Here is a 25026-nt window from a genome sequence, read left to right as displayed (position 1 = left end):
TGAGAATGGTCACTCTTCTTCTTCCTGCCGCAAAAGTCCAGTGTTGGAAAACTATTCGCGAATTTTCGCTTGGTTTGTTTTTAGGTGGATTAATTTATGTTTAAAAATAATTAGGTTGAAATAAAAGCATGTCCGCGGAGTCTTCAGCCATGGACTGTGCCAAGAGCAGTGAGGGAAAAGTGGAGGAAGTCCAGGATACGCCTGTGGAGGAGGGGAAACCAGCCGGGTCGCCGGCGGCAGAGGCAAAAAGATTGGCTTCTCCTGTGCCGGATGAACTGGCGGAAAAAGCAGCAGATGATGTGGATATGCAGGACCTGACCCTCGAAGATCCAGTTCCCGCTCCCAGTGATGCAATGGAGGCGACGGAGTCAACCGGTGAGGAGCGAAAGGAGGAGGAATCAGGGGATTCTAAGGAGGTGGAGGAACCCAAGGAATGTATCGATATTCCCAGCAGTCCGGTGCCCGAGGAAGATCTAGGAGATACAGAAATCACAGCGGATAAGCCTCCTCTGGAAGTGGATTCGGACAGCAGTGTGGAGCTCATCGAGAGTCCAGCCAAGTCGCCCTCCTCCAACGAAAGTGCGGCAGATGTGCCCAAGTCGGATGAAGTGGATGCGGCCATGGAACCAAAGGCCAAGGGGGCCGAGGAACTGGCTGACAGCAGCATCGAACTGATCAGCAGTCCCACATCCGAGAGTTCTCCCGAAAAAGATGGGGAATCTAAGGAAAAGGAGGCGGAAAAGGAGGAGGAGGCAGAGAAGGAACAGAAGGAAGAGCACCAAGAAGAAGATTGGCCAAAAACAGATGAGCGAAGCATGGAGGTGGACCAGGAGGTTACCCTTAAACCTACAGCAGATCAATCCGAAGATGGAGCTGAAGATCCAAGCGTTACTCCCATGGAAATCGACAAGAAAGACGACATCCTGGAGGTGGAGCTGGAAAAGACCACAGAGGCTCCAAAAACCACAGAGGATGAACTGCCCTCGGATGGCGACATCTTCTACGGCAAGGACTGCGTCAACTGCAACTGCAAGAGGCTCCACAAACAGTTCGTGCTGACCAGCATGGGCACCTTGAATTTCTACAAGGTGGTCAGGAAGACCTCCAGGCAGCAGTTCCTCTGCATGGGATGCCACGACACCGCCATGGACTTGTATGAGGTGCCCTAGTTACTAAAAGTTTACTAAACTCAGGATTACCAAGTTACTTTCTTTGATTTTAGGAATATGCCGGACAACTCGTAGAGAAACAGCCGCTGCTGCTGAAGGACTTCCAGCAGGATCACGCCGACTTTGTGGCCCTGGACAGCAGCGACGAGGAGGAGGAGGAGCAGCCAGGTGGGAGTGTGGAACAAATCCCCTAGAAGCCACTAAATTCAGTAATTATAATCCACAGATAAGTCGGAGTTTTCCACCAGCCAACTGCAACTGATTGAAGATGAGCTGGAAGATGCCATCAAGAGTGTGCTGCACAAGGTGGAGTTCAGGAACCAGATGGCCTGGTCAAAGACCATTCTGCAGGCCAAGGCGGACCACCTGGAGCGGCAGTTTGCCCTGGCAGATGCGGAACTGGAGAAGGTTCAGAGCACGGCGGACAAGATGCACTGCGCCCTGTACAATTCCTGTCCAGTGGTGCACAAGAATCTGCCCGCTTTGGAGCTCGAGTCCAGTGTGAGTGACTATGTGGTGAGTGGTCTGGAATATTCCAGCTTTATCCCCTTTTAAATCCCCCTTATTTGCTGTAGCAACAAGTGCCGCCTGCTGGCGAAATCGTGCGGCCGCCCATCCAACTGGGCGAGACCTACTATGCGGTGAAGAACAAGGCCATCGCCAGCTGGGTGTCCATCAAGGTGATAGAGTTCTCCGAGAGCACCGCCATCAACGGCAACACCATGAAGAGCTACAAGATCAGGTACCTCAACACGCCGTACCAGATGATGAAGATGGTGACGGCCAGGCACATGGCCTACTTTGAGCCCCCGCCAGTGCGGCTGACAATTGGTTGGTCTTTTGTTGCTCTTAAGTCTCTCGGTTGCTAACATATTCCGTGTTCTTTAGGCACCCGTGTGATTGCCTTCTTCGACGGCACCACCTTGTCGCGCGGCAAGGAGAAGGGCGTGGTGCAGAGCGCCTTCTATCCCGGTATTATTGCCGAGCCACTGAAGCAGGCCAACCGCTTCCGCTACCTGATCTTCTACGACGACGGCTACACGCAGTACGTGCCGCACCGCGACGTCCGCCTCGTCTGCCAGGCCTCCGAGAAGGTGTGGGAGGATGTGCACGCCGGCTCGCGCGACTTCATCCAGAAGTACGTGGAGAAGTACTCCGTGGACCGGCCCATGGTGCAGTGCACCCGCGGCCAGAGCATGAACACCGAGTCCAACGGCACCTGGCTGTACGCCCGCGTCATCGACATCGACTGCAGCCTGGTGCTCATGCAGTTCGAGGGCGACAAGAACCACACGGAGTGGATCTACAGGGGTTCTTTGCGCCTGGGGCCTGTTTTTAAGGAGACCCAGAACACCATGAATAGCTCGAGCTCCCAGCAGATGCGGGTGCCAAGGGTGAGCTACTATTTTATTTATTAAAAAGTTTATTTAATCTAGTTTTTATCCAGCGCACGGAGCCCTTTATTCGCTACACCAAGGAGATGGAGTCCAGCAGCCAGGTGAACCAGCAGATGCGGGCCATCGCCCGCAAGAGCAGCTCCTCGGGGCAGAACGCGGCAGCGGCCACAGCGCCCGCATCCTCGCCAGCCACCTCGACCGCGGGTCGAGGCAGCAGCGCCAGCACCAGCGTGAAGCACCTGAACAACTCGACCATCTACGTGGACGACGAGAACAGGCCCAAGGGCCATGTGGTCTACTTCACCGCCAAGCGGAACCTGCCGCCCAAGATGTACAAGACCCACGAGTGCAACCCCAACTGCCTGTTCAAGATCGTGCATCGCCTGGACAGCTACAGTCCGTTGGCCAAGCCGCTGCTCTCCGGCTGGGAGCGCCTCGTGCTGCGCCAGAAGACCAAGAAGTGCGTGGTCTACCGGGGACCCTGCGGCAAGAGTCTGCGCAACCTGGCCGAGGTGCACATGTACCTCCGCTCCACCGAGAACGTGCTCAACGTGGACAACTTTGACTTTACGCCGGATCTGAAGTGCCTGGCCGAGTATTCCATTGATCCCTCGATCGTGAAGGACACGGACATTTCGAAAGGGCAGGAGAAGATGGCCATTCCGCTGGTCAACTACTACGACAACTCGCTGCCGCCGCCCTGCACCTACGCCAAGCAGCGCATTCCCACGGAGGGGGTGCACCTGAATCTCGACGAGGAGTTCTTACTATGCTGCGACTGCGAGGACGATTGTTCGGTAAGATGGTACTCCCTAGCACATTAAACAATATTCCAATGTTATTTCCTCTCCTAGGACAAATCCAAGTGCGCCTGCTGGCAGCTCACCGTGGCGGGCGTGCGGTACTGCAACCCCAAGAAGCCCATCGAGGAGATCGGCTACCAGTACAAGCGGCTGCACGAGCACGTGCCCACCGGGATCTACGAGTGCAACTCGCGCTGCAAGTGCAAGAAGAACTGCCTCAACCGGGTGGTCCAGTTCTCGCTGGAGATGAAGCTGCAGGTGTTCAAGACCTCCAACAGGGGATGGGGCCTGCGCTGCGTGAACGACATCCCCAAGGGCGCCTTCATCTGCATCTATGCGGGTCATCTGCTCACGGAAACGATGGCCAACGAGGGCGGCCAGGATGCCGGGGACGAGTACTTTGCCGATCTGGACTACATCGAGGTGGCGGAGCAGCTGAAGGAGGGCTACGAGTCGGAGGTGGACCACTCGGAGCCGGATCCGGAGGAGGACAACGGGGGACCCGACGCCGAGGACGACGACGACTTCCGGCCGAACTACCACTACCAGCGCAAGATCAAGCGCACCTCCAGGAGCAACTCCACGCAGAGCAGCGAGTTGGACTCGCAGGAGCGGGCGGTGATCAACTTCAACCCGAACGCCGATCTGGACGAGACGGTGAGGGAGAACTCGGTGCGGAGGCTTTTCGGCAAGGACGAGGCGCCCTACATCATGGACGCCAAGACGACGGGCAACCTGGGTCGCTATTTCAACGTGAGTTTGGGCTTGGGAATAGCTTGGTTTTCTTTATTTCTAACTGCCTGTTTTCGCCCTTCTTTTGTCACAGCACTCGTGCAACCCCAATCTCTTCGTGCAGAACGTCTTTGTGGACACTCACGACCTGCGGTTTCCCTGGGTGGCCTTCTTCTCGGCCGCCCACATCCGCTCCGGCACCGAGCTGACCTGGAACTACAACTACGAGGTGGGCGTGGTGCCCGGCAAGGTGCTCTATTGCCAGTGCGGCGCCCCCAATTGTCGCATCCGTTTGCTCTAAGTCCACATTTAATTTTAACTTTAAGTGAAATTGTACAATTAAAAACAAATTGAATTCCAAGGTTGAATAGTACCCGATATTAAAAATTATTATTCCTCCTTTGTATTATACAATTTCACATTTTTCAAAATGCATATTATTTTTCAAATTATTTAAAAAAAAAAAAGGCCGGGGATTCACACAGATTTTAGTATTTTCTCAAAATTTCTGCTCCATTATTAGATTGTGTAAAAATGTATCAAAGGAACCCGAGTAACAAATTGTATCCTAGTCTTAAAAAAAACACAAAATTTAAAATAACAACGTTAAAAAATAAACTGAAATCTTGAAATTAACGGTATATTCCGGATTGGTATTTTTACGAAACCGCTGTAGTATTTAGTGGTATTTATCTCCCTGCCGCGCCGGTATTTTTAATCGTTATCCGCGCGGCCACACTATCAAATTTAGCAAAAAAAGTTTAGGCGTTTTTAAATTCGAGAGTTGCGAAAATTCGGGGCCGCAATGCGCCAAGCTCACCTGTAAGAGGCTCCCAGCTAGCGTCGTCCCGTCGCAGGTGCACCGGTGCACAGAAGAAGGCAGCGCGGCAGTCCGCTTTCCGCCGACCGCCTTCCGCTGACTAATAACTCATCCGCCCCGTGGGGTGAAAAATCGATTTGGTGATAACAGGCTTACGCTTACGAGTTCTCGCACTGCTAGTCGGATTCCAGTGGCCGCCAGCAGCTCATCATGAACGTGGACTTTGCGAAGGTGTGCGGCAAGCACATAGGCGTCTACGAGGCCTACTACAAACAGGTAGGCGCCACGCCCCCATCCTCTGGAGGTCCACCCACTGCCAACTAACCACCGAGACCCACCCCCTATTGATTTTTGCAGATTGACCCCAAAGCCACCGGGGCAATCGAGGCCATGACGGCGGCCAAGTTTCTGAAGAAGTCGGGCCTCAGCGACGTGGTGCTGAGCAGGATCTGGGACCTGTCCGACCCCAACGGCAAGGGCTTCCTGGACAAGCCGGGCTTCTTCGTGGCCCTCAAGCTGGTGTCGCTGTCGCAGGCGGGCCAGGTGGCCAACATGAACAACATCTACCTGGACACTGCCAACCCGCCGAAGGTGGTGAGTAATCCTCCCGAAATGGGCAAAACCACACATGACAAATCAATCATTTCTCGCCAGGGTGAACTACCAAAAACTCCAATGCCGTCGCGCATCCAGACGGTGCCGGTGGCCAGCGGCGGAGTGGCCAGCGGGGACTGGTCCATCGGGGTGATCGACCGGCTGAAGTACGAGCAGCTCTTCGAGTCGCTGCATCCCCACCAGGGCATGCTGCCGGGCAACAAGGTCAAGGGCGTGCTGATGGACTCCAAGCTGCCGATGAGCATTCTGGGCACCATCTGGGACCTGGCCGACCAGGACAAGGACGGCAACCTGGACAAGCACGAGTTCGTGGTGGCCATGCACCTGGTCTACCAGACGCTGCAGAAGCGCACCATTCCCAGCGTGCTGCCGCCCGAGCTGCGGAAGCCCGGAGGCGCAGGACCGCCTCCCAAGCCAGCCATGCCCCCGCCTCCGTCGGCCGCTGCGATGCCTCGCGCTCCCAGCGGTGAGGGATTCGGGGACGGCGGCTTTGTGGCCAACTTCCCCAAGGACATTGCCCCGCCGGCGGCCATTCCGCCGCTCCCGGTGGCCGTGCCGCCCATGACGCGCATTCCGCCGGTGGGCGCGGTCAGCTCGCAGCCGCTGATCCAGACGGATCCGCTGATACCCATCGGCGCCCCGCCCTCGGTGACGGCGAACGCCGACTGGGTGGTCACCCCGGCGGAGCTGAGCCGCTTCGAGGAGATCTTCCGGCAGTCCGACCTGGACAAGGACGGCCTGGTCTCCGGCCTCGAGGTGAAGGACATCTTCATCAAGTCGGGTATTCCGCAGCGCAGCCTGGCGGACATCTGGTAGGGATTATCTACTTATATTTTACTAGTATACATACTAATCCTTATCGCAGGGCTCTGTGTGACACCAATCAGTCCGGCAAGCTGACTGTGGAGCAGTTCGCCCTGGCCATGTGGTTCGTGGAGCGCAAGCAGCGCGGCGTGGATCCGCCCCATGTGCTCAACGCCAACATGGTGCCGCCCTCGATGCGCTCCACTGTGTCTGGCGTCGACCTGCAGCCGCAGGAGGTGAAGCCCACCTACTCGAATCCGGAGCTGGAGATGATCTCCAAGGAGATCGAGGAGCTGGCCCGCGAGCGCCGCGTCCTGGAGACGGAGATCGCCCAAAAGGAGGCGGATGTGCGCGTGAAGAACGGCGAGGTGCGCAGTCTGCAGGTATGTTGGTTTTAATACTTATCCTAGATTAAAAACTAATGCTTTATTTGCCTTCTATCCAAACAGAGTGAACTGGACACTCTCACCGCCACGCTGAAGCAGCTGGAGAACCAGCGAGGAGAGGCCCAGAAGCGGCTGGACGACCTGCAGGCTCAAGTAGTTATTTGCATGATTCCCCGGGGGCCACTGCTTACCTTTCGCTCGCTCCTTACGTTTTATTTTACATTTAAATTGCAACTTTGGTTTCCTTTCTTTATCATGTTCCCCTCTGACACTCCGACACTCTGTTAACAATTGGCTAAACCCCTACTAAACTGGTGAATGCACTCACACTTACAATTACGATCACTTAAAAGGTTAGCCACAATACGGCCGTGCTGGCCAACGTAAGTCTTGACATATCGCGCACCAACGACCAGGTTTGTTTCAGTTCCTCATGATTTCTGTATATATTGCTTTGTGTTTTGTGTTTGTTGGCCTACGTGTTGTGCGAAACCCTCGGGATAACTCCATCTACCTATTATTGATCTTAAAAACTTGGCTACTTTCAGGTGACCAAGATCCGCGACCAGTGCCACATGCAGGAGGAGACCATCAACGAGCAGGAGGGCGAGCTGAACGCCAAGCGCTCGGAGCTGCAGAAGCTCAAGGACGAGGAGACGTCGCTGCAGAAGGAGTACGACAGCAACAACCGCGAGCTCTCGAAGCTGACCAACCACCTGCAGGCCACCCAACTGCAGATCAGCTCGGTAATATTCACTTTTCTCCATCATAAACAGAAACTAATGGTTAAACTCCAAAGGTCCGATCGATGGTCACCCAGCTTCTGGAGACGCAGCGCCAGATGACCGATGCGCTGCTCATTTGCAGGGCTGCCATGGAGAACCAGAACGCCGAGCTCGTCTCCGAGTACCAGCTGAAGATTGAGCCGGACTTTGACGAGGCGCGCAAGACGCTGACCAAGGAGCTGCCGCTGCCCAAGGACGATCCCTTCGAGGAGAACAACAGCGGGGCCGCCAACCAGGCCACCAACGGCTTTGGCAGCGACCCCTTCTCCGGCCAGCAGACCAGCAAGCCGGCCATCTCCACCGGCTTCGACGACAGCTTCAACATGAGCTCGACCTTCGACAGCGGCTTCGATGCCTTTGGTCAGAGCGGAGCGGGCTCAGCCTTCGGCCAGACCCAGCGGGATCCCTTCGGCTCGGATGCCTTTGCGGCCAACAAGAGCAGTGCTGTTACCCCGGATGTAAGGTTATCGAATAGGGAATACAGGAAATCGGAGCTAAATCAATTTACTTATCCTTTACAGCCCGGAAAAGACGACTTTGGCAGCGATCCCTTCGCCGCCCTGCACGCGCCAACTGGCCAGGGTCAGGTGCTCAGTCCCAACGCCCAGAAGTCGGGTCCGCCGCCCAGACCGGAGTCTCCTAGTCCAGCATTGCCGCCAAAGAAGTCCAAGGTGCCGCCCCCACGACCAGCGCCACCACGAGCCTCCCAGGTAAGAGCTGCAGTCTCTGTTTATTGGATAGATTCTAAATATCTGATTTTCCCAGCCCACGAGTGGTTTTGGAAGCGGCGGCGGAGGAGGAGGCGGATTCGCCGACTTTGACGACTTCGACAATAAGGTTGGTACCCCACAATTCAGTGTCCGCTGGGATCGGTGGTAATGCATGCGCCCCGCACCCGCACTAATCCAATCCTTGGTTTTACGTTTTACGTTTATTATCACTAACATTTCCTGAGTTTTGTAGAAATAAACCACTTTGATGCACAGTATTATGATTTTTGACCTGTTTTTAAGATTTGTAGCCTCTTTGGTTTGCCATTAGAAGTAGTAGTTGTTGCTGCCCTCGGAAGATAACCCAAAGCCCAATCACTAATCACCTCACCAACCTTACCCCACACTTCCCCGTAGCTTTGTTTGCCTCGGTGCCTTGGTATGAAACTAACCTTCTGGTCTCTCATCTCTGCAATTCTCTATTTTCAGTGAACATCTTAAGATAACCCATTCTATATACGATATATATACCAGTACTAACACACATACTCAGTTAATGAATGGCCTCCTCTAGCAGCATAACGAAACAAATCAATTTGAGCGTACAAAGCTACTTGCAGCAGCATATTAACGTACATATATCAGTCACGGTGCATGGTATAATATCGATCAATAACTCAATAACTCAGTAACTAGAGGACGCAGCATTATCGTTCATGCCTAATTAGCTAAATGTACTAAATCAATTCAATCGAAACTCAACCAAAACTCAAACCAATTTCAAGCGTTACGTATCGTCGTGTTATAAATGTAGTCACAAAATCAAAGAAAGCAGGCAGCAAAAGGAAGGAGATCCTCTAGAGTTGGAGCTTGAAAAATATCGGAATTATCGATAATTACGATACTTTTCACAAATCTATGATCATTGGAAACATTGATTGATATTATCGAAAATATCGTTATTTTACAAGCTCTCTATAGAGTTCCAATCGTTCGAGTCCCGATGTTGTGCCGTATTGTATTAACCTACTATTATTACTACTATGGGTTCACAGTGTATTATCCCGGTTAGTTTTTGAGTGCAAAGTGCAAGGAGAGAGAGAGAACTCTGTAAGGAATTTAATGCAAGTTGTTTGTTGTTTCTGCATATGCGAATACTAAAGTTTAAAGCAATTATACAGCCGTACTACTTATATTACCAGCATTTTACACACACGCATTCAGAAATATTGAAGTAACTGCCGCGAAGTTCGAATTTTACAGGGCGAGCCCACTACTATTTACTACCGAGAGCCATTACCATTACCATTTCCAGTCAGCTTTTAGGGCCGTGTAGTATTTCACAGTCTAGCCAGCAGTTCGTGCTTGAGCAGGGGGTGCTCCCCAGTCCCCACTCGACTATATCAGAGTACTTATATATATTTAATTGCCAACCTACGAACACCCACACCGAAACTAACAAGCTTCCGTGCATTGATTTACCGAGAATTCATATTCCGTGCATAAATACATACTTATAGAGAGAACCTTTAGAGAAGCCCCCGGTTTACCAGATACAAAAATGTAACAGACACAACGTTTTGCATTATTAATAAAGATATCTATGTTCGACATCATTCAACTTAAGTTCCCCGAAGTTCCTTTTGATGGGATTCCTGGGTTCTGGTCATGATCCTACACAAACCCAACTGCTTGAGCGCTTTAGTTGACCTTGTTTGATTTCAGTTTCCCCCTTTGTTGTGTTATCTTTTTGATTCCGCTTAATTTGATTTCGTTTTAATTTAATTTTGTTTCATTTCACGTCTATTCCCGTCTTTTCCCCCCACACACATCATGCACCATCCACACAGCTCCACAACATTCCAAGCACGCCCAGGGCCACGCCCCTTTCCCTGCCCCCGCCCACGCTGCCGCCCCCGATTGCGGTGAGCAGCGTGTCGTCGTCACTGCTCGACAGCTTCTCGCTATTCGACGATCCCGGCCAGATCCGCAGCCAGTCGGCCAGCACGCCCAATCCAACGCCCACTCTCCTCCCACGCCCATCTTCATCCACACCAGCAGCAGTCCCATCTCTATCGGCATCTCCAGCGGGATTGGTAGCGGGAGCGGTTCCTCCTAGTAGCACCACCATCACCACCGCCCCCAGCTCGAATAACCAGCATTTGTCGCGTTCCAATACACCGCTGCAGAATCAGAGCACGACGGGATTTGGATTGGGATTGGGATCCGGGACGGGAGTCAGTGTGTTCGAGGCCTTTGGAGAGAGTCACTCAGTCAGCAGTCAAAAGCCTCCCATCACTGGACCCACCGACTTCAAGGACGATCCCTTCAAGGACTACCGCTACGAGGATCCCTTCAGCATCAAGGATCCCTTTGCCGACGACGAGGAGGAGGAATCGTCTAAGGGAGCCGAGCAGAAGAAGAACTTTGCCGAGGACTTTAGTTCGGAGGGTAAGTAGATGGTCTAAATACTCCTGAATACCCTCTAAACCCGTTCCATTGCTTCTTCAGATGAAATGGGAGCTACGACAAAGACCATAAGCAACATTGTGAACAACAATAGCAGTAAGCCCAAGGCGGCCACGCCCCTGAACAACGACATCCTCCAGCAGTTCGACGCCTTCAACCTGAACTCCAGCCCGGCGCCTTCGCACCACTCGAGCACTTCGCATCACTCCAACTCCAAGCCGAACCACCAGAAGTCGCAGACGGCGCTGGACACCTTCGCCGACTTCGACGACTTTACAGCCTCGACCACAGCCACTAGCAATACGAAACTCAACGATTCCTTCTTCGATGCATTTAACGACAACTTCAGTGTGAGCCAGAATCTGTCAGTGGCCCCCGGCGTGGTTAGCGATCAGAAGAAGGCCTTCGATGCCTTCAACGACAACTTCGAGGACCACTTCAAGATGGGCCAGGAGAACAACTTTGCCAAGTTCGAGGCCTTTGAGGCGCACAACTTCTCGAGTGACTTTGGGAACAGCTCCTTCGAGGCTGCGACGGGCAAGGGCAAGGAGAAGCAGAACGGGCAGCTGGCCAAGAAGAAGGAGCCCAGCAAGGAGCCTGGAGCCAAGGACAAGTTCGCGGCGGACTACTCAAAGCCGGAGAGCTTCGATGCGGACCTGGAGGAGGCGCTCAAGCGCAGCGTGCTGGACAACTAGACAACTAGAGGGGATGAGCCTGGCAAACAGATGATTGTAAATGATCTATTGATTGATTGATATATCTCCAATGACACATGCAATGTCTCTCTCTATTCGCTCTCGGTGATCCGATCTTTAGTGTTAGTGACTCGCCTCTTTCCGTTTCGATCAACAAATTTACTCCGTACTCCTCGTGCTCAAGGATCCCGGCGAATAGAGAGCTATTCCAACGGAGCCGCAGCCTGGTATTACAAGCTATACATGCTTAATGCTATATGCTATATAAAATTATATATAATTTCGCTTAATCACATACTCGTAGAGCCTAAACATGTTGCGATTTAACCTGTACCAAAACCCTATGAATAAACGTACGAAATAACATCATCGTTATGGGGAGAGAGAGAGAGCGACAGAGTGTAGAGCAGATAGCAGAGAGCGGAGCCCCCACACCACCACCACTGCAAGGGGTTCTCAGCAGAGCTGCGGGCAGAGCAAGTGAAGCCTCTATATAGTTTCTCGTTCGCGATTCAGATCGCGTTTGGACTTCGCCGGAGACGTTCGTGCGGCACTTATCCACCTACATATATATATAGTTTTTTATTACCAGTGTTCCACAGAAGAGAGTGAGTTTCCAAGTGGAGCGGTGTGTGTGTGTGTGAACTAATCTCAATGCGATGCGCAAAATCAGCCCCCCTATAAAAACAAACCCACACACAGGCGCACAAATTGCTGCATTGGCACTACACTATAAAAACAATTTGCCGGCGATGGCAAATACACATGCGAATCGAGAGGGGGCGCGCTCTGCCTGTGTGTGTGTGCCGCTAATTACATTTATTTTGTAAACTTAATTTCCAAGTCGGCAAAAGGGGGAAGAAGGGGTGGAAGTGGGGGAGGGACGGGGCGGCGATAGCCCCCAGTAAAATTCCTTCGCTGTGTGGTTGCGGTGTTAAGTGCTCTGATAAGTCGCCCAGCTATCGCGCTTTGGATCCGGGGTTATCTGATATTGCTGTGGGTGCGACACGGATTCGGTGTGGGTACGGTTTGGGGGTATTGGAACGGTGGCACAGTGGTGTGAGTGCGGTTGACAGTGCCTGGGATCAGATCGCTTGTTGACACACTGCCCGCCCACGAGGGTTGCTCCAGGAGTCATTAAATAGAGTGCCAAAGCACCCCGGGTAAACCCCCTGAAAGCACCCTTATAATACAACGGTCTGTGGAGAAGGGGAGTTCAGGTACAGGAGGTATTTGGAGTCCAACTCCAATAAAACTGATTATAGTACAATTTTGGAGGCATGTTTTACTGCCCTTGTGAATTTTAGAATACAATTTTTTGTTTTGGTATGTCTCGTACAAAAAAGATCCAAAATATAAAAGCTAAAAACTTCTCTATAAAAGCCGCACTGTTTTCCACAGCTAATAACCCAATATATTGAATCCAATCACTATCAAAATTATTTTAAAATATCTAAAATTTTGACTAATTTCTAATTTTTTTATAAGGGGTTGTTAAATCGTGTTTTTGTCAAATGGACAAAAATGAAAATGATCAGCTTTGAATGCCGTTGGAATGAGAATTTGAATACAAATTCAACGACGTATGACACTTTATATTTGGATCACTATTTCCATTGTTTCGAGCAAAATACTGATTGTTTTGTGCTAAAAATAACGGACTGGTTTTAAAAGTTTTTAGGCGGTAACTTATAAAAAAGGGATCCCACATCTAAAAGACGTATTGTTTTGACCAACTAATAACACAATATATTCAATCTAATCACTTTCCGGATAATTTTAAAAATATTTACAAGAATTTTTTGGCGAAAGATGGTCAAAAACAATAGTATAGAGAGAAAGATACATTTAAAACTATTTTCGAAAACTATGCAGTCCAATTCTCCGTACCAATAACGATATATAACGAATCCCGCAGACTCAGCAGCCCCAATATGTCAAAGCCAGCTTTGTATTACGCCACCCTGAGCCCCCCGTCCCGCGCCGTCCTGCTCACGGCCAAGGCGATCGGACTCGACCTTGAACTGCGGTAGGTTCCCACACCATCCGCACACCGTGCCACTTAACTCAATTAACAAGTGTCTCCATCTCAGGCCAATTAACCTGCTGAAGGGTGAGCATCTGACGCCGGAATTCCTCAAGCTGAACCCCCAGCACACGATCCCCACGCTGATCGACGGCGAGGCCACGATCATCGACTCGCACGCCATCTGCTCCTACCTGGTGGAGAAGTACGGCCAGGAGCAGCAGCAGCTGTACCCCAAGGACCTGGTGCAGCGCGCCAACGTGGACGCCCGTCTGCACCTGGACTCTGGCCACCTCTTCGCCCGCCTTCGCTTCCTCTACGAACCCATTCTGTACCACGGATCCACGGACTGCTCCATCGACAAGATCGCGTACATCCAGAAGTGCTGGGAGATCCTGGAGGGCTTCCTCAAGGAGCAGCCGTACCTGTGCGGCAGCGACCTGACCATCGCCGACTTCTGTGCCGTGGCCACCGTGACCTCGGTGAACGAGACGGCGCTCATCGACGAGTTCAAGTTCCCGAAGCTGAACGCCTGGCTGAAGCGCCTCGCGGAGCTTCCCTACTACCAGGAGGTGAACGGCGAGGGCGCCGACGAGCTGAAGGCCATCTTCAAGGCCAAGCTGGCCGAGAACCGCGGCAAGTAGGCCGGGGATCACTCTATATTTTATATCCACACATGCACACACTATACATCTCTGCATAGCCAGACTTGAATAAACCGCTTAGTTCGAAGTACTATTTCAGTTATTCAGCAATTACAGCGACTTTGATCGATCTTTTATTACGAGGGCTTAACCTACAGGTAGCAACAATATATACTTAGGAGGTAATGGAAACGGAAATCGCCTTGTGAGTTATGTTTCACAACATAGATCGTCCAGTAAGGCGTGTGTATTGAACTGGTAACTCGAACCGAATATACAAAATATATATATCTACAGAAGTACAAATTCAAGAGTGCCTTCTGGCGCGGATCGGCCAGTTCTGGGGCTATAAAATATATATGGGTAAACAGACTATCACGACCCAGGCTCATGCACACACTCCCATCTCACGCATCTCACACAGCTCATCTCATTCACACGCACTGGGCCCTATTGCATAGAGCTCGTAGTCCGTAGTCCGTCCGGAGGCTCTAGTCTCTAGTCGCGGCGCAGCAGGAATCGCTTGATGCTCTCCGGCAGCGGCAGGTCGGCGATCGCGTGCTCCGCAAAGTTCTCCAGGATGACGTTGCGGCAGGCGCTCTGCAGGGACAGGACTGCGGGAAGATCAAAATCAGGGATCGAATCAGAGACGGAATAAATTCCACTTACTGCCCTCCAGCTGTATGATCCTTATCTGCTTGGTGGTGCCGTACACGTCGATCACCACAAACAAGGGCGCTCGGTTGAGCGGAATGTCGCGCGAGACGGGGCCACGGTCCACCCCGTTGATGATGAAGTGCAGCTCGCCCTTGGAGGCGCTGTGCACGGTGGGCACGTAGATGATGCCGATGCGGGAGCCCCTGTCCGTGAGCAGGATGTCCGAGTCGTTGCCGTTGCCCATGGCGGGGCGCAGCAGTCTCTTTGGTAGCAGGCCGCGCGGCGTCCTCACGTGCGTGGCGTCGCCCAGGAGGTTTCCTGGCAGGGATTAGCTGTAGTTTCTACTGTTTCTACTATTCAAGTGCCTTCTACTCACTGTGCGGCTCGTCGTCCGTCTCCGGCTCGATGATGTCGTTCGCCTCCTGGCGCTGGTTCATCTCGAACTTGGAGATCGGGTAGATCCAGCTGTTGCCCAGGTTGGCCAGGTCGGGCAGCGCAAAGTGGGGCAGGCCCTCGCTGCTCCGGCGAATCACATGGGGCGCCAGCTCCGTGAGGCCCAGTCGCATGTGTCCCGACCAGCCGCGCTCGATCTTCTCGATCTCCACGAGGAATATGTCGCCGGGGGCCAGGGGCCGCTCCGAGAAGGTGAGGGCGTCGGCGAAGCTGGCCCTCCGGTAGGCGACGGTGGCGTCGTCGCCCAGCTGGATGTTGGAGCCGTGGTAGGGGTGGAAGCGGCTCAGCTGCCGCTTGCGGCTGCCCAGGGTGCTGGAGACGCCCTCCCAGAGTCCCGGCGGCGGTTCCCGTTCCTGTCGCTCCTGTTGCAGATCCTCCCCCGGATCCTCCTGCTCGGCGGTGCCGTTAGCTGCGCGTGCCGGCGCCACCTGGTCGCGCTCCTCGGCGGCTTCCATGGGGGCGGGGCGCTTGGTGTTCCTGGTCCTTGATCCTTGCTCCTGATCCTGATCCTGGCGTGCCCGCAGCTAGCTTATTTACCTTTTTGCTCGATTTCGGTGTGACCGTATATTTTCAACACAACTGCCAGGGATGGAGACGCAAGGTGCCATTCACCAGGAGCCGGCTTGTGACGCAACACGGAACAGCTGTTTGATTCGGCCAGGAAACTTTGGAAATTACGAGGTGAGATTATAGAAACTAGGTTTTCTAACTGAAAAGCCTGATTTAGGATACCTAATTACAGATGCGCATACCCGGAGCACTGTACGCCGCCCGTGGCCGAGCGCCGCAGAGCGAGAAGGACGTGCCCTTCCAGGAGATCCTGCCCCTGCGGCTGAAGAACTCGGTGAGCGGGAAGGCGGACTCGGGCAACGATGTGGCCTGCCTGCAGGAAATGGGCGTGCTCTTCGCCTGCCTGAAGGACAACGAGTTCGTGGAGAAGTACTGCCACAAGGAGATCAGCCAGTTCTCGAACTGCTACAAGTGCTACATGGACCGCAAGTTCGAGGCCAAGAAGACGGTCAACCAGGGCATCGTCCAGCCGGGCAGCAACCTCAACTACAAGCAGCTGAACAAGTACATGCGCCGCTACCCCAATCCCGTCTAGCTTTAGAGTTTGAGTCGTTTAATAATACACTATTTACAAAGTACTTCCAACTGTGTAATCAGTAGACCACGTCGGCGTCGCCCAATCCCGCGGAGGATTGGCTGACGGGCGAGGGCTGCTGGCTGAGCACAAAGTTGCTGGACATGGCGCGCAGGAACTGCGGATGCGAGTGCGAGTGCTGCGGCTCGTACAGATCCGCCAGCAGCGTCGGCGGCTTCTCGCGCACGCGACTCAGAAGATCGGTCATCTGGCGAGGCTTCGGCACGCCGGTGGGCGTGGGCAGGGCCAGGTTGATGTGCAGCGGATAGCCACCGTGCTCCCAGGTGTCGGCCAGCAGCTGCAGACTGCGGTTGGCCTCCAGGACGCGGGCCCGCTGGAAGTTCAGGCGCTCCTGCTGCAGCTCAGACCACTGTTCCTAAGGAAAAACATTAAAGAAAGGCTCTCAGTGCTCAAAGGATCACTCACAAATCTGGTTCCCAGGCGGCCGAAGTACTTGATCTGCTCCTGGACATTGAGCACCTGCTGCATGTACCAGTCGCGCGCCTTCTCCACGCCATCGAGGCCGAAGAGCAGCAGCTCCCGCTGCTCCTCCAGCTGCTTCAGCCGCTTCAGCATGTTGTAGTCGATGCCGTGCTGCAGGGTGTGCCTCCTGGACTCCCGCCGCTTGCTGCTCGTCTTCTTGGGAACTGCGGGAAGGGCCAGGCTCCAGTCGGTGGCCGAGGCGGAGGTGGAGGAGGAGCCGCCGTCCGCCGAGCCTCGGTGCTCGAACTGCTTCGCCTTTCCCGCATCCGCCATAAGATTAAGCTGCCAGTTTTGGAGGGCATGCCGAATGTCGGCCTTCCCGAGGGCCGGAGATTTGGGCACCTGGCGTGGCGGCTTGGGCGGCGGAGCCGGCGAACTGTAGTCCACCTCCGGAGCGAGGTTCACCTGGGAACGGGGCCGCATCTTCAGGTCCTCCACGGCCTGCTGCTGATTGCGCAGCAGGCACAACTTGAGCCCGGCGCAGAAGCGCTCGAAGGAGAGCAGGCCGCTGCTCGGAGTGACCCGACGCAGTGAGTCCAGGACGCCTCGCGGCAGCCCCTTGGAGCCGTCGTCCTGCCAGCCCTTCTGGATGTCCGTGAAGCGCACGTAGCCACTCTGCTTGTCGTCCAGGATGTCGAAGAGCTTCTTCATGGACAGCACGAACTGCTTGGGCAGGGCATCCATGTCCAGGGATTGCGACGGCACCTGTCCATGACCGCCTCCTCCGTCGCCGATGCTGAGGTTCAGCAGACTGGTGCTGGTGTTCTGGCGGAGCATCTTCTTCTGCGTCTGCGGGTGGCGCAAAATGGAAAGTGGGATGAGATTATGGATCGTCCCACGCTTGCTCCCAATGCATAACTGAATATTCATGGCGGCTCATTTGCATGGGTGAGTCTAAATGGAATGTGTGTGAACTTGGCACGCTGTCTTGGGATCTTAGGGCTCTTGGAAGACGCCGAACGAAAGACTCAGGCCACGAACTCATTTCGATCTCGAGTCACTTTTAATTTGCTCTTGTTTATTAGCAGGTTCCGTTTTTAGACCAATATTTGCTATACTTTTATAGAACTCCTATAAGGAAAGTTCTTATATCTCACATGATATTCTTCTAATTGCTTAACTATACTTAAACCAGAATATTTTATTGCCTTGAGAAATAGAAAACTTTAAGATGAATATTGAAGGAAGTTCTTCAGTACCCGTACTTCTAAAAACCAATGCGGAAACGTTGGCTCCTGGAATCCAAATGCAATTGCAATCCAGTTCTTCCGAGCGGCTCTTCTGGGCAGCCTTTTGATTTTGAGGCCGTTCGTCAAGGCTTCTGCACCTATTCTGTGTATATGTAATGCAGCTTGCTCTGCGCCAAACACCCAAACCCAACCAACTGGTTATATTGACTGCACACTGGAGGCCCGCGTCTTTTGGGGCCCGAGTCTCGCACGCATGCGCAACTTGCGCGACTGGTTTCTGTGGTTTTTCGGTGGATCTTTCAGCACCATCACAAGCACAAAAAGTGGGAGAGCGCCAGGAGGCCAACACACACACACACACACACAGTCTAGGCCAAAATAGAGGGGCTCTCTCTCAAGATTTGGGTAGAAACGTATTTATTAGTAGAAATGCAATGCGCTTGGCTTAATCAGTCGAAAGAGGGAGCTAATCGCCTAGGTTAATAATATGTTTATCTGCTATGAACTGCAGACTCTGCGTGATCCAAAGGGTTCGAGGATCACTAGAATGAGCCGTTCATCTCGAAGTTGTGTCCTCTAAAAGCTAGAACTTAAGCTAGGCTGGCCAATCCTGTCCAGCTTACAAGTCGGCCACGGACTTCCGGCGCACGTACTTGGCAAAGTAGTCCGGACGCCAGCACTTGCAGGAGCCGGGGATGAGAAACCAGTCGTAGTAGAGGCGCACCTGGAAGCAGCCCAGCTCGTCGTGGCCATCGCAATGGGCGTCCGAGGGAGCCGACGCGCCGGAGGCTCCTCCGTTGGCGGAGGTGCCGTCGGAGGCGGTGGCCACGCCAGCCCGCTTCTGCAGATACTGCTGGTAGGCCTGGAAATCCTGCACCGAGGGAGCCTGCGTGGTGGTCGAGCTGGTGGGCACCGTGTCCTCCGCATTGGGATAGAAGATCTCGGCGACCAGCAGACTCACCCAGCGCGGCGAGGACAGGCAGCCGCCGTCCAGGTAGTGGCACCTGGCCTGGATGCAGCGCGTCACCTCCACCGTCTGGGTGAAGTAGCCCTCGTAGGGTATCTGCACCACGTAGCGCCAGGCGCCCTGGTAGTTCTTGGCGAAGACCGGCGTGGCGTACTCCACTTTGGCGGGACAGGGAGTGGGTGGACCCTCGTACCGGATGGGACCCACCTCCTCGCGACGCTCGGCTGTGGGCGTGGCAGGGGCAGCTCCACCGGTGTCGCCCTGGATGGCCCTGTACAAGGTGCAGAATCTGTGGGAGAAATTAAAAAGTGATGGGTAATTGATTGATTGATTGAATTCGTACCCTTCATAAGATTTCTATAGTTGTATACCTTTTAATTAGTTTAGCATTATGAATATTTATATTTATGGAAAGTGAAATGGTAACCTCATTTTCTTTATCTGCCTTTTGAATACCTTTGTATTTAGAATTTTGTTAAATTTTGTTTATGATGATTCATGGTTATTAAGTGGTGACCTCTTTAATAGCAAAACATTGGCCTTTCCCTCAGTTTTTTGTTAAGATTTCTTAAATCGAAGTTGTTGTAAGAAATGTATATGCCCTGTCCTACGTAACATAATGGCCCCACGTTGGGCGCCAATTCTTTAGAGTTAAGGATTAACTTACACTCCACCGCCATCGCAGAACTTTCGTGGCTTCCTCTCGTCGGCGGCGGCTCTTCGCTGCTGGTGACTCTGTTGCCTCTGCTGATGCTGCTCCTCCTCGTCAAGGGCGGGATCAAAGTAGCTGTACTCGTTCGACTCCACGCCCTCCGGCAGACTGCGGCGCACTCGGGTGGAGCCTCCGGTGGGATAGGGTCGGTTGTTGTCGATGTTGTTGCTGTCCAGCTGCTCCACGGGCTCATCGCGGATGATCTGGGTGACCTTGGGCAGAGTGTCGTCGGCCTTGAGAACGGGCAGAGTCTTGGAGAGGAACTTCAGAGTCTGGTTGCGAATGAGTTCACTGGGGAGGGGTTTTATTCAGTTAGAGATATACCTTAAATTAACTCTAATCACTACTTACAAGGGATAAGGCTCTCCCAGTACGTTCTGTCCCAGCGGATTCTTGGGGATCTGACCCTTGTTGAGATCCCCGCAAATGTTGTGCACCGACACGGCGGACTTCTTGCCAGCGGCCACATCCTTGCACTCGGCGTTTATGAAAGTGTAGGGCGGAGGCCTGACCTTGGGCGGCACCGCATTCGGCGACTCCACGAAGGCGTAGTAGCCCTCCGGAGGCTGCTCCTCTCCATAGTCCGATGTTGATTGCTGGGCGAAGCCCAAGTGGGCCAACAGCAGAAAGCTGAGAATTTTCTACAGAGGTTGGAAAACAAAAGGCTATTTATATGTGGATGATACCTGGTGAAGAGTTAATTGCCCCGAAGAGTCAGTGAATGGCCGGCATTGTCCAGAAAGTCAGACAGACAGACACTTTTCGTTGTTTTGTTGTTTGGCGAAAGCGCGAAAGTTTCTGTTTCTGTGAAGATAAACAAACTGAAACCGAGACGCGACTTTTGCATCTCTCTACCCAGCTCACTTGACCATTACTTTTGTCGGGGGAACTTTCCCTGAAATTCTGGGTAGCCGCAGCACAACGAAACCAAAAGTTATCCAGGTCAAGTGGCCGAGTGGCTGGTGGGCGGATGCAGTGATACAGCCAAGAAGCTGTGGAATTTCTCTCCTCGCGACACGGTTCACAGCGCAATTTGAATGGGGATCCGAAATTGGGTCAGTCTCCGAATCTCCGAGCTCGTTCTTTTGTTTTTTGTCTCCCTTCTAATGGGCCAGAAACTCGTTTGCCCTGCGAGAGAGTTGCCCAAATGGAGGCTAGCCCCGATTTGCATAGGTAAATATCGGTAGCCCAATTGCAGATTGCCTTTCATGGGGCCGAAAGACGGGCTGTTCTTTCAGAACAGAACTCGTTGACGGTCTCTGTTCCAAATATGCGTGCCACACGACTAACGGGAAAGTTGCTCGGCACCCGGCCAAAAGCGAGAAGTTAGAAGTTAGAAGAGGCAGAACGGAACGTTGCTCCACAGTTAGCTTAATTCATTAGCATGCTCCAGAATCGGGCGGCTCCCCGGTTCCCAAGTTCCCAAGCGACTGGGTAACAGTAAACGGGATCGCTTAGCTTAGCTTGGCGAAATGTTGGCGCATAGCAAAACAAAAGACTTGGGCAACGAACTTGACTAGCAGTTAGCACACCCGTAATGATGACATACCAGCACTAAACGATAATCCATCTCCGCTCGATCGCTTCTTTATTTACGGTTCTTGGTTCTTGGACTCGGCTCTTCCACTTGGCCTTCTTCTGAGGCTTCGACTTCGATCCGCGATGGTGGCAAACAGAACCAGACGCGTCAAGTGCAGCAACTGAACTGAGTCTCTGGCCAAGTTCGTGCAGACGTTGAACCTCCGGCTGCTAGCTAGAAAGAAGAGAGCACGAGAAAGTGGAAATAAAGAAAGCTTTACCTTGAACTTAGCTTATTCCAAAAGAGAGCCGAGCTTGAGCAAGGTAACCTAAAGCAGAAGCATACTTTCAGACTTGTAAAAAAATATAATTTACATTTGCAAACAAAATTATACAAAATTCCATTTAAGGTTTTGGATCCACCCAAGGTTTCCCACTAAGCATACTTTAAAACATCTCCCAGGACTAAAAATAATATCTTTATAGATATTTTACAATATTTTTCACATTTTTAACATGACTGCATTTAACAGTTTTGTGAAGGACGTTTTTTAACATTACATTGAGATAACATAATTGCAAAACTGAAAAAATGGATGCTTTTAGGCTGAAAGAGAAACAATTTCCGGACTCCACGGTCCATCAGGATCAGCAGGATCTTATCGCCACCACTCTAAAATTCCAATTTTTTTAAAATTTAATTACATTTTTTGAGATCTAAAAAGGAAGAAGGAGACTTATAAGTACGAACCCAATAGTTCTTCACATTTTATTCAATCGCCCCAAAATCGCTTTTCACATCCAACAACTTCACGTTTATTTATGAATACAATGAACATTTCACACCGTAATAAAGTTCTTTCTCTCCAGTAAACAATGTGGCAGAGTCCTTAAACATTCGTTATCAATATAATGTTTGGTGTAATGCTTTCTTCTATATGTAGAATACATTAGTCATAAAGTAATATATATATTTATTTGTATATATGCTTGTATATAGATCCGCATTATAATCGCCGCACAAAACGTAGCCCGACATCGAATCGAAAGAATCATATGCAGTTGTGCCGAAATTGTATGTGGGGGTGGAAAAGTTACGGGCAAATAGATTAATAAGGGTAAAGTAATCGTAATTAAAGGGAATACATGTCCTTAGATTAAAACTATGCGCATAGATTGTAGTTTGAAACTTGGTTTCGTGTACAAAAAGCTAAACTTAGTATGCCAAGCACTTCATCGTTACGTCAGAATCGATAGAGAACTATACAAGTGGGTAAACGGGGCGAAATGGGTAACTAAATCAAATCAAATTGTACTTCATTGTTTGGCTAAATAAATATGTATTGGTAGTCGTTTAATGTAAAAACAAATCAATGTCAATGCGGTAAAATACAAAGGAAAACTAATCCTCGTCATTGGCTTCTTCGAATCGCTATCGAATGGATACAACTAAGGCTTACGGATTCTAGTTTCAAGTTTCGCGTCTCTCGCAACTTTCAAACTTAATGCAATATTGCAACTATCGTATATATGAGTACATGTCTTAAAGTAAACAGAGTGTATAACATCTTCATAATGCTTTTGCTTATCGCTCTCGGTAGCTCCGGTCTAGAAATATCATATAAAGTAAACTTTAGGCTTATGGCTGTAGTGCGTTTGTGTATGCTCATGTTTCGGTATCGTTTTCGGGTTGGATCGCAATATCGCATCTAATTCTTGGGCGAAACAGTTATAAGTTTGTGTGGCGTCACGGGGGATATCTGTAATGTAAGATTTGTTTGCATTTAGTAGGGATTCGATAAGAGATTCTCGGTTGAGTTGACCTACCCATAGGGACCGGCCCATGTATGAATCATCGTCGTCTTCGATCAGTCCCGATGTATGATGGTGGTTCTGCTGGTCGATGAACAGCAGGGTGTCCTTGCTGCAAGTGTTCGCGGACTTGCGCAGCAGCGAAGACAGCGTCTCCGTGTAATTTGAGCTGGTGGAGAACGAGTGCCGCAGGCTTAGACTGGCCGCCTGGTGGGAAGCGTTCTCCACCGCCGACACGCTGCTCCTGGATCCATGCCAATTGTGGTTGTGCAGCACCTGGCGGGACAGCTGCAAGCTGGACGAGAGCTGCGGCGTATTCCCATTCGCACTTCCATTTCCGTTGAAAAGAGCCGGCGGAGCGGCACTCAAGTGACCGTTGAACTTGCTCTGCAGCGTGGAGGCAGCCGTCACCGAGGTGCTCAGTGATCTCGGCGAAGAGCGCGACGAGAGGGAGCTTTCAGAGGAGGAAGAGCTGGAGGAAGAACTCGCATGACCATTGGTCTTGGGCTCGGCGGTTGATTCGCTCGCAGGGAGTGGAATTTCTTCCTTCTCGGTAGTGTCTTCTTTCTTCTCCTCCTCGCCGAGGTCCGTGCAGTCCTCATCCATGGCAAATATAGACGTGGCTTCTTCTACGGTCAGCTTCTCGGGTTCAACTGCTGGTGCTGCCTCCGTTTTGGTGCTGGTCTCACTTAAACTGGTGTCCACATCGGCATCGGCAAAGGCCAGTTCCTCGATATTCAGCTTATTCGGAGTTGATGCCTTCTCCGGAACATCCTCTGTGGGCTCTTCGGTAGCTAAAAGAATTGAAAAAGTGATTAAAAAAATATCCTGCAATGGCAGGGATTCAATTGAGCTTACCTTCCACCCTCTCCTGACATATTTTGGGTATGTCCACCGGTTTGGATTGAGCCTTCTCTGCCGCTGGCGTTTCAGTCGCTTCCTCCACCTTGACCGGCGGCTCCTTCTCCTTGCCAGAAGTCGACGAGGCGGACGACGAGGGGGCCGGGGCGATGCGCGACACCCAGTGATCTCCAGAGTTCGAACTGGAGCCGGAGCACTCGCCCGCATCCACGCTGCGTCGCTGGTAGAAGAGCATGTAGGCCTCGTTGTTGATTATGTCCTGCTCGATGTCGTCCTCGGGCACCTTGCTCACCCGCTGGTCATCGAACTTGTACCACTGCCGGTCGTAGGGGTTCTTGCAGGCGGCCGTGTAGTGGCCCGTCTCCAGGGTGTCGCCCTGGTGGTAGCACACGGCGTACAGGTCGTAGCGCGTGTCCTTGGGGTCGCAGCGCGAGTTGAGCGTGGAGGAGCGCGAGTCGCCGGAGCGGGCCTTCTTCCAGGGATTGCCGGAGCCCAGACCGAGTCCGAGGCCCAATCCCAGTCCCGTTCCCATTCCCAGCGAGCTGCTGGCGCTCTCGTGAACACCGCGTGCCAAGTGCGGCGACATGTCGAAGGCCGTAAGCGGGAACTTGACCATGGTGGTCAGCTTGGCGGCCTGCGGTCCCTTGGACTGGTGCTGCCGGAAGCGCTTGAAGTGCACCACCAGGATGTCGGGCAGCGACCACAGGCCCAGCGTCTTCACCACAGGAAGGTACTGCTGGCAGTGCGGACAGCGCCAGGCGTCCTCGGCGCTCAGCGTCTCCGCCTTGGTGTAGTGCTCCAGGCACTGTTCGAGGGTCAGCGAGGCGGTGTCGCTGGGCTTGCTGGCACTCAGACGAGCCACACTTTCATGCTCCACCACCGCCTCCTCGGCGTCCTGCTGTTTGCCTACGAAATGCGCCTCCGGAGAGCTCCACTCCAGCAGCAGCTTGATGTGCTGCGGTCCCGCCTCCGCGGAGAGCACGGAGAGCGCCATGTCGATCATCTCGGTGAGCAGCGGGTGCTCCACCTGCTCCAGGTAGGTGTCCGGATCGGCGGAGGGGTCCTGCAGCCGGATGCGGAACATCTCGGCCGGCGGAGTGGCGTAGGAGAAGACCTCGGGCTTGAGCAGCGCGGCCATTTCGCGCAGCAGGCGCTTCTGCAGGTCCTGGTAGGA

At 52.5% G+C, this 25026-nt stretch overlaps 8 protein-coding genes across 11 annotated transcripts in view; 4 read left to right on the top strand and 4 right to left on the bottom strand.

The window, feature by feature from the left end:
* The first annotated feature begins 50 nt into the window (after window positions 1-50).
* On the top strand, window positions 51-4515 carry egg (SET domain bifurcated histone lysine methyltransferase eggless). The gene is made up of 8 exons (XM_017154895.3): window positions 51-1160; window positions 1223-1337; window positions 1396-1685; window positions 1745-2000; window positions 2058-2563; window positions 2617-3363; window positions 3421-4122; window positions 4196-4515. Exons 1-8 carry the CDS (start codon window positions 129-131, stop codon window positions 4400-4402), a joined length of 3855 nt encoding a protein of 1284 aa, XP_017010384.2. The 5' UTR covers window positions 51-128; the 3' UTR covers window positions 4403-4515.
* Window positions 4516-4667: 152 nt separating this feature from the next.
* On the top strand, window positions 4668-11749 carry Eps-15 (Epidermal growth factor receptor pathway substrate clone 15). Of its 3 annotated transcripts, XM_017154897.3 has the most exons (12): window positions 4668-5197; window positions 5279-5515; window positions 5576-6348; window positions 6402-6723; window positions 6790-6879; window positions 7080-7142; window positions 7275-7472; window positions 7526-7969; window positions 8033-8221; window positions 8277-8348; window positions 10072-10672; window positions 10733-11749. In XM_017154897.3, exons 1-12 carry the CDS (start codon window positions 5132-5134, stop codon window positions 11383-11385), a joined length of 3708 nt encoding a protein of 1235 aa, XP_017010386.2. In that variant the 5' UTR covers window positions 4668-5131; the 3' UTR covers window positions 11386-11749. The 3 variants fall into 3 exon arrangements, with proteins under 3 accessions (XP_017010386.2, XP_017010388.2, XP_017010387.2); XM_017154899.3 differs by lacking the exons at window positions 10072-10672; window positions 10733-11749 and adding an exon at window positions 8711-9102 and having other exon boundaries at window positions 4669-5197; XM_017154898.3 differs by lacking the exon at window positions 7080-7142 and having other exon boundaries at window positions 4670-5197.
* Window positions 11750-11876: 127 nt separating this feature from the next.
* On the top strand, window positions 11877-14166 carry GstE12 (Glutathione S transferase E12). The gene is made up of 3 exons (XM_044393023.2): window positions 11877-11993; window positions 13304-13414; window positions 13479-14166. Exons 2-3 carry the CDS (start codon window positions 13320-13322, stop codon window positions 14053-14055), a joined length of 672 nt encoding a protein of 223 aa, XP_044248958.1. The 5' UTR covers window positions 11877-11993; window positions 13304-13319; the 3' UTR covers window positions 14056-14166.
* On the bottom strand, window positions 14150-15620 carry LOC108066424 (neuralized-like protein 2). The gene is made up of 3 exons (XM_017154939.3): window positions 15089-15620; window positions 14725-15030; window positions 14150-14669 (listed from the first exon to the last, which is right to left on the bottom strand). The coding sequence occupies exons 1-3, from the start codon at window positions 15618-15620 to the stop codon at window positions 14554-14556; spliced, it is 954 nt and encodes a 317-aa protein (XP_017010428.2). The 3' UTR covers window positions 14150-14553.
* A 98-nt stretch (window positions 15621-15718) lies between these two features.
* LOC108066426 (small ribosomal subunit protein mS37) lies at window positions 15719-16313 on the top strand. The gene is made up of 2 exons (XM_017154941.3): window positions 15719-15846; window positions 15908-16313. The coding sequence occupies exons 1-2, from the start codon at window positions 15754-15756 to the stop codon at window positions 16268-16270; spliced, it is 456 nt and encodes a 151-aa protein (XP_017010430.2). The 5' UTR covers window positions 15719-15753; the 3' UTR covers window positions 16271-16313.
* A 15-nt stretch (window positions 16314-16328) lies between these two features.
* LOC108066423 (suppressor APC domain-containing protein 2) lies at window positions 16329-17576 on the bottom strand. Its single transcript, XM_044393189.2, has 2 exons — window positions 16736-17576; window positions 16329-16685 (listed from the first exon to the last, which is right to left on the bottom strand). Exons 1-2 carry the CDS (start codon window positions 17567-17569, stop codon window positions 16329-16331), a joined length of 1191 nt encoding a protein of 396 aa, XP_044249124.1. The 5' UTR covers window positions 17570-17576.
* Window positions 17577-18392: 816 nt separating this feature from the next.
* On the bottom strand, window positions 18393-21368 carry spz6 (Spaetzle domain-containing protein 6). The gene is made up of 4 exons (XM_017154862.3): window positions 21211-21368; window positions 20013-20302; window positions 19617-19952; window positions 18393-19238 (listed from the first exon to the last, which is right to left on the bottom strand). The coding sequence occupies exons 1-4, from the start codon at window positions 21229-21231 to the stop codon at window positions 18602-18604; spliced, it is 1284 nt and encodes a 427-aa protein (XP_017010351.2). The 5' UTR covers window positions 21232-21368; the 3' UTR covers window positions 18393-18601.
* A 603-nt stretch (window positions 21369-21971) lies between these two features.
* Usp15-31 (Ubiquitin specific protease 15/31) overlaps window positions 21972-25026 on the bottom strand; it is a 14369-nt gene continuing 11314 nt past the window's right edge. For both annotated transcript variants that reach the window (XM_017154921.3, XM_070212588.1), the window contains exons 4-6: window positions 23850-25026; window positions 23007-23785; window positions 21972-22939 (exon numbers count right to left, since the gene is read on the bottom strand). The exon at window positions 23850-25026 is cut by the window's right edge and continues 618 nt beyond it. In XM_017154921.3, coding sequence (XP_017010410.2) covers window positions 22889-22939; window positions 23007-23785; window positions 23850-25026 — 2007 coding nt within the window. In that variant the 3' untranslated portion in view covers window positions 21972-22888. The remainder of the gene's footprint in view (window positions 22940-23006; window positions 23786-23849) is intronic.

Source organism: Drosophila takahashii, chromosome 2R (genome assembly GCF_030179915.1).
Source record: "Drosophila takahashii strain IR98-3 E-12201 chromosome 2R, DtakHiC1v2, whole genome shotgun sequence".
Lineage (NCBI taxonomy): Eukaryota > Metazoa > Arthropoda > Insecta > Diptera > Drosophilidae > Drosophila > Drosophila takahashii.
This window is presented reverse-complemented; position numbering and strand designations above follow the sequence as displayed.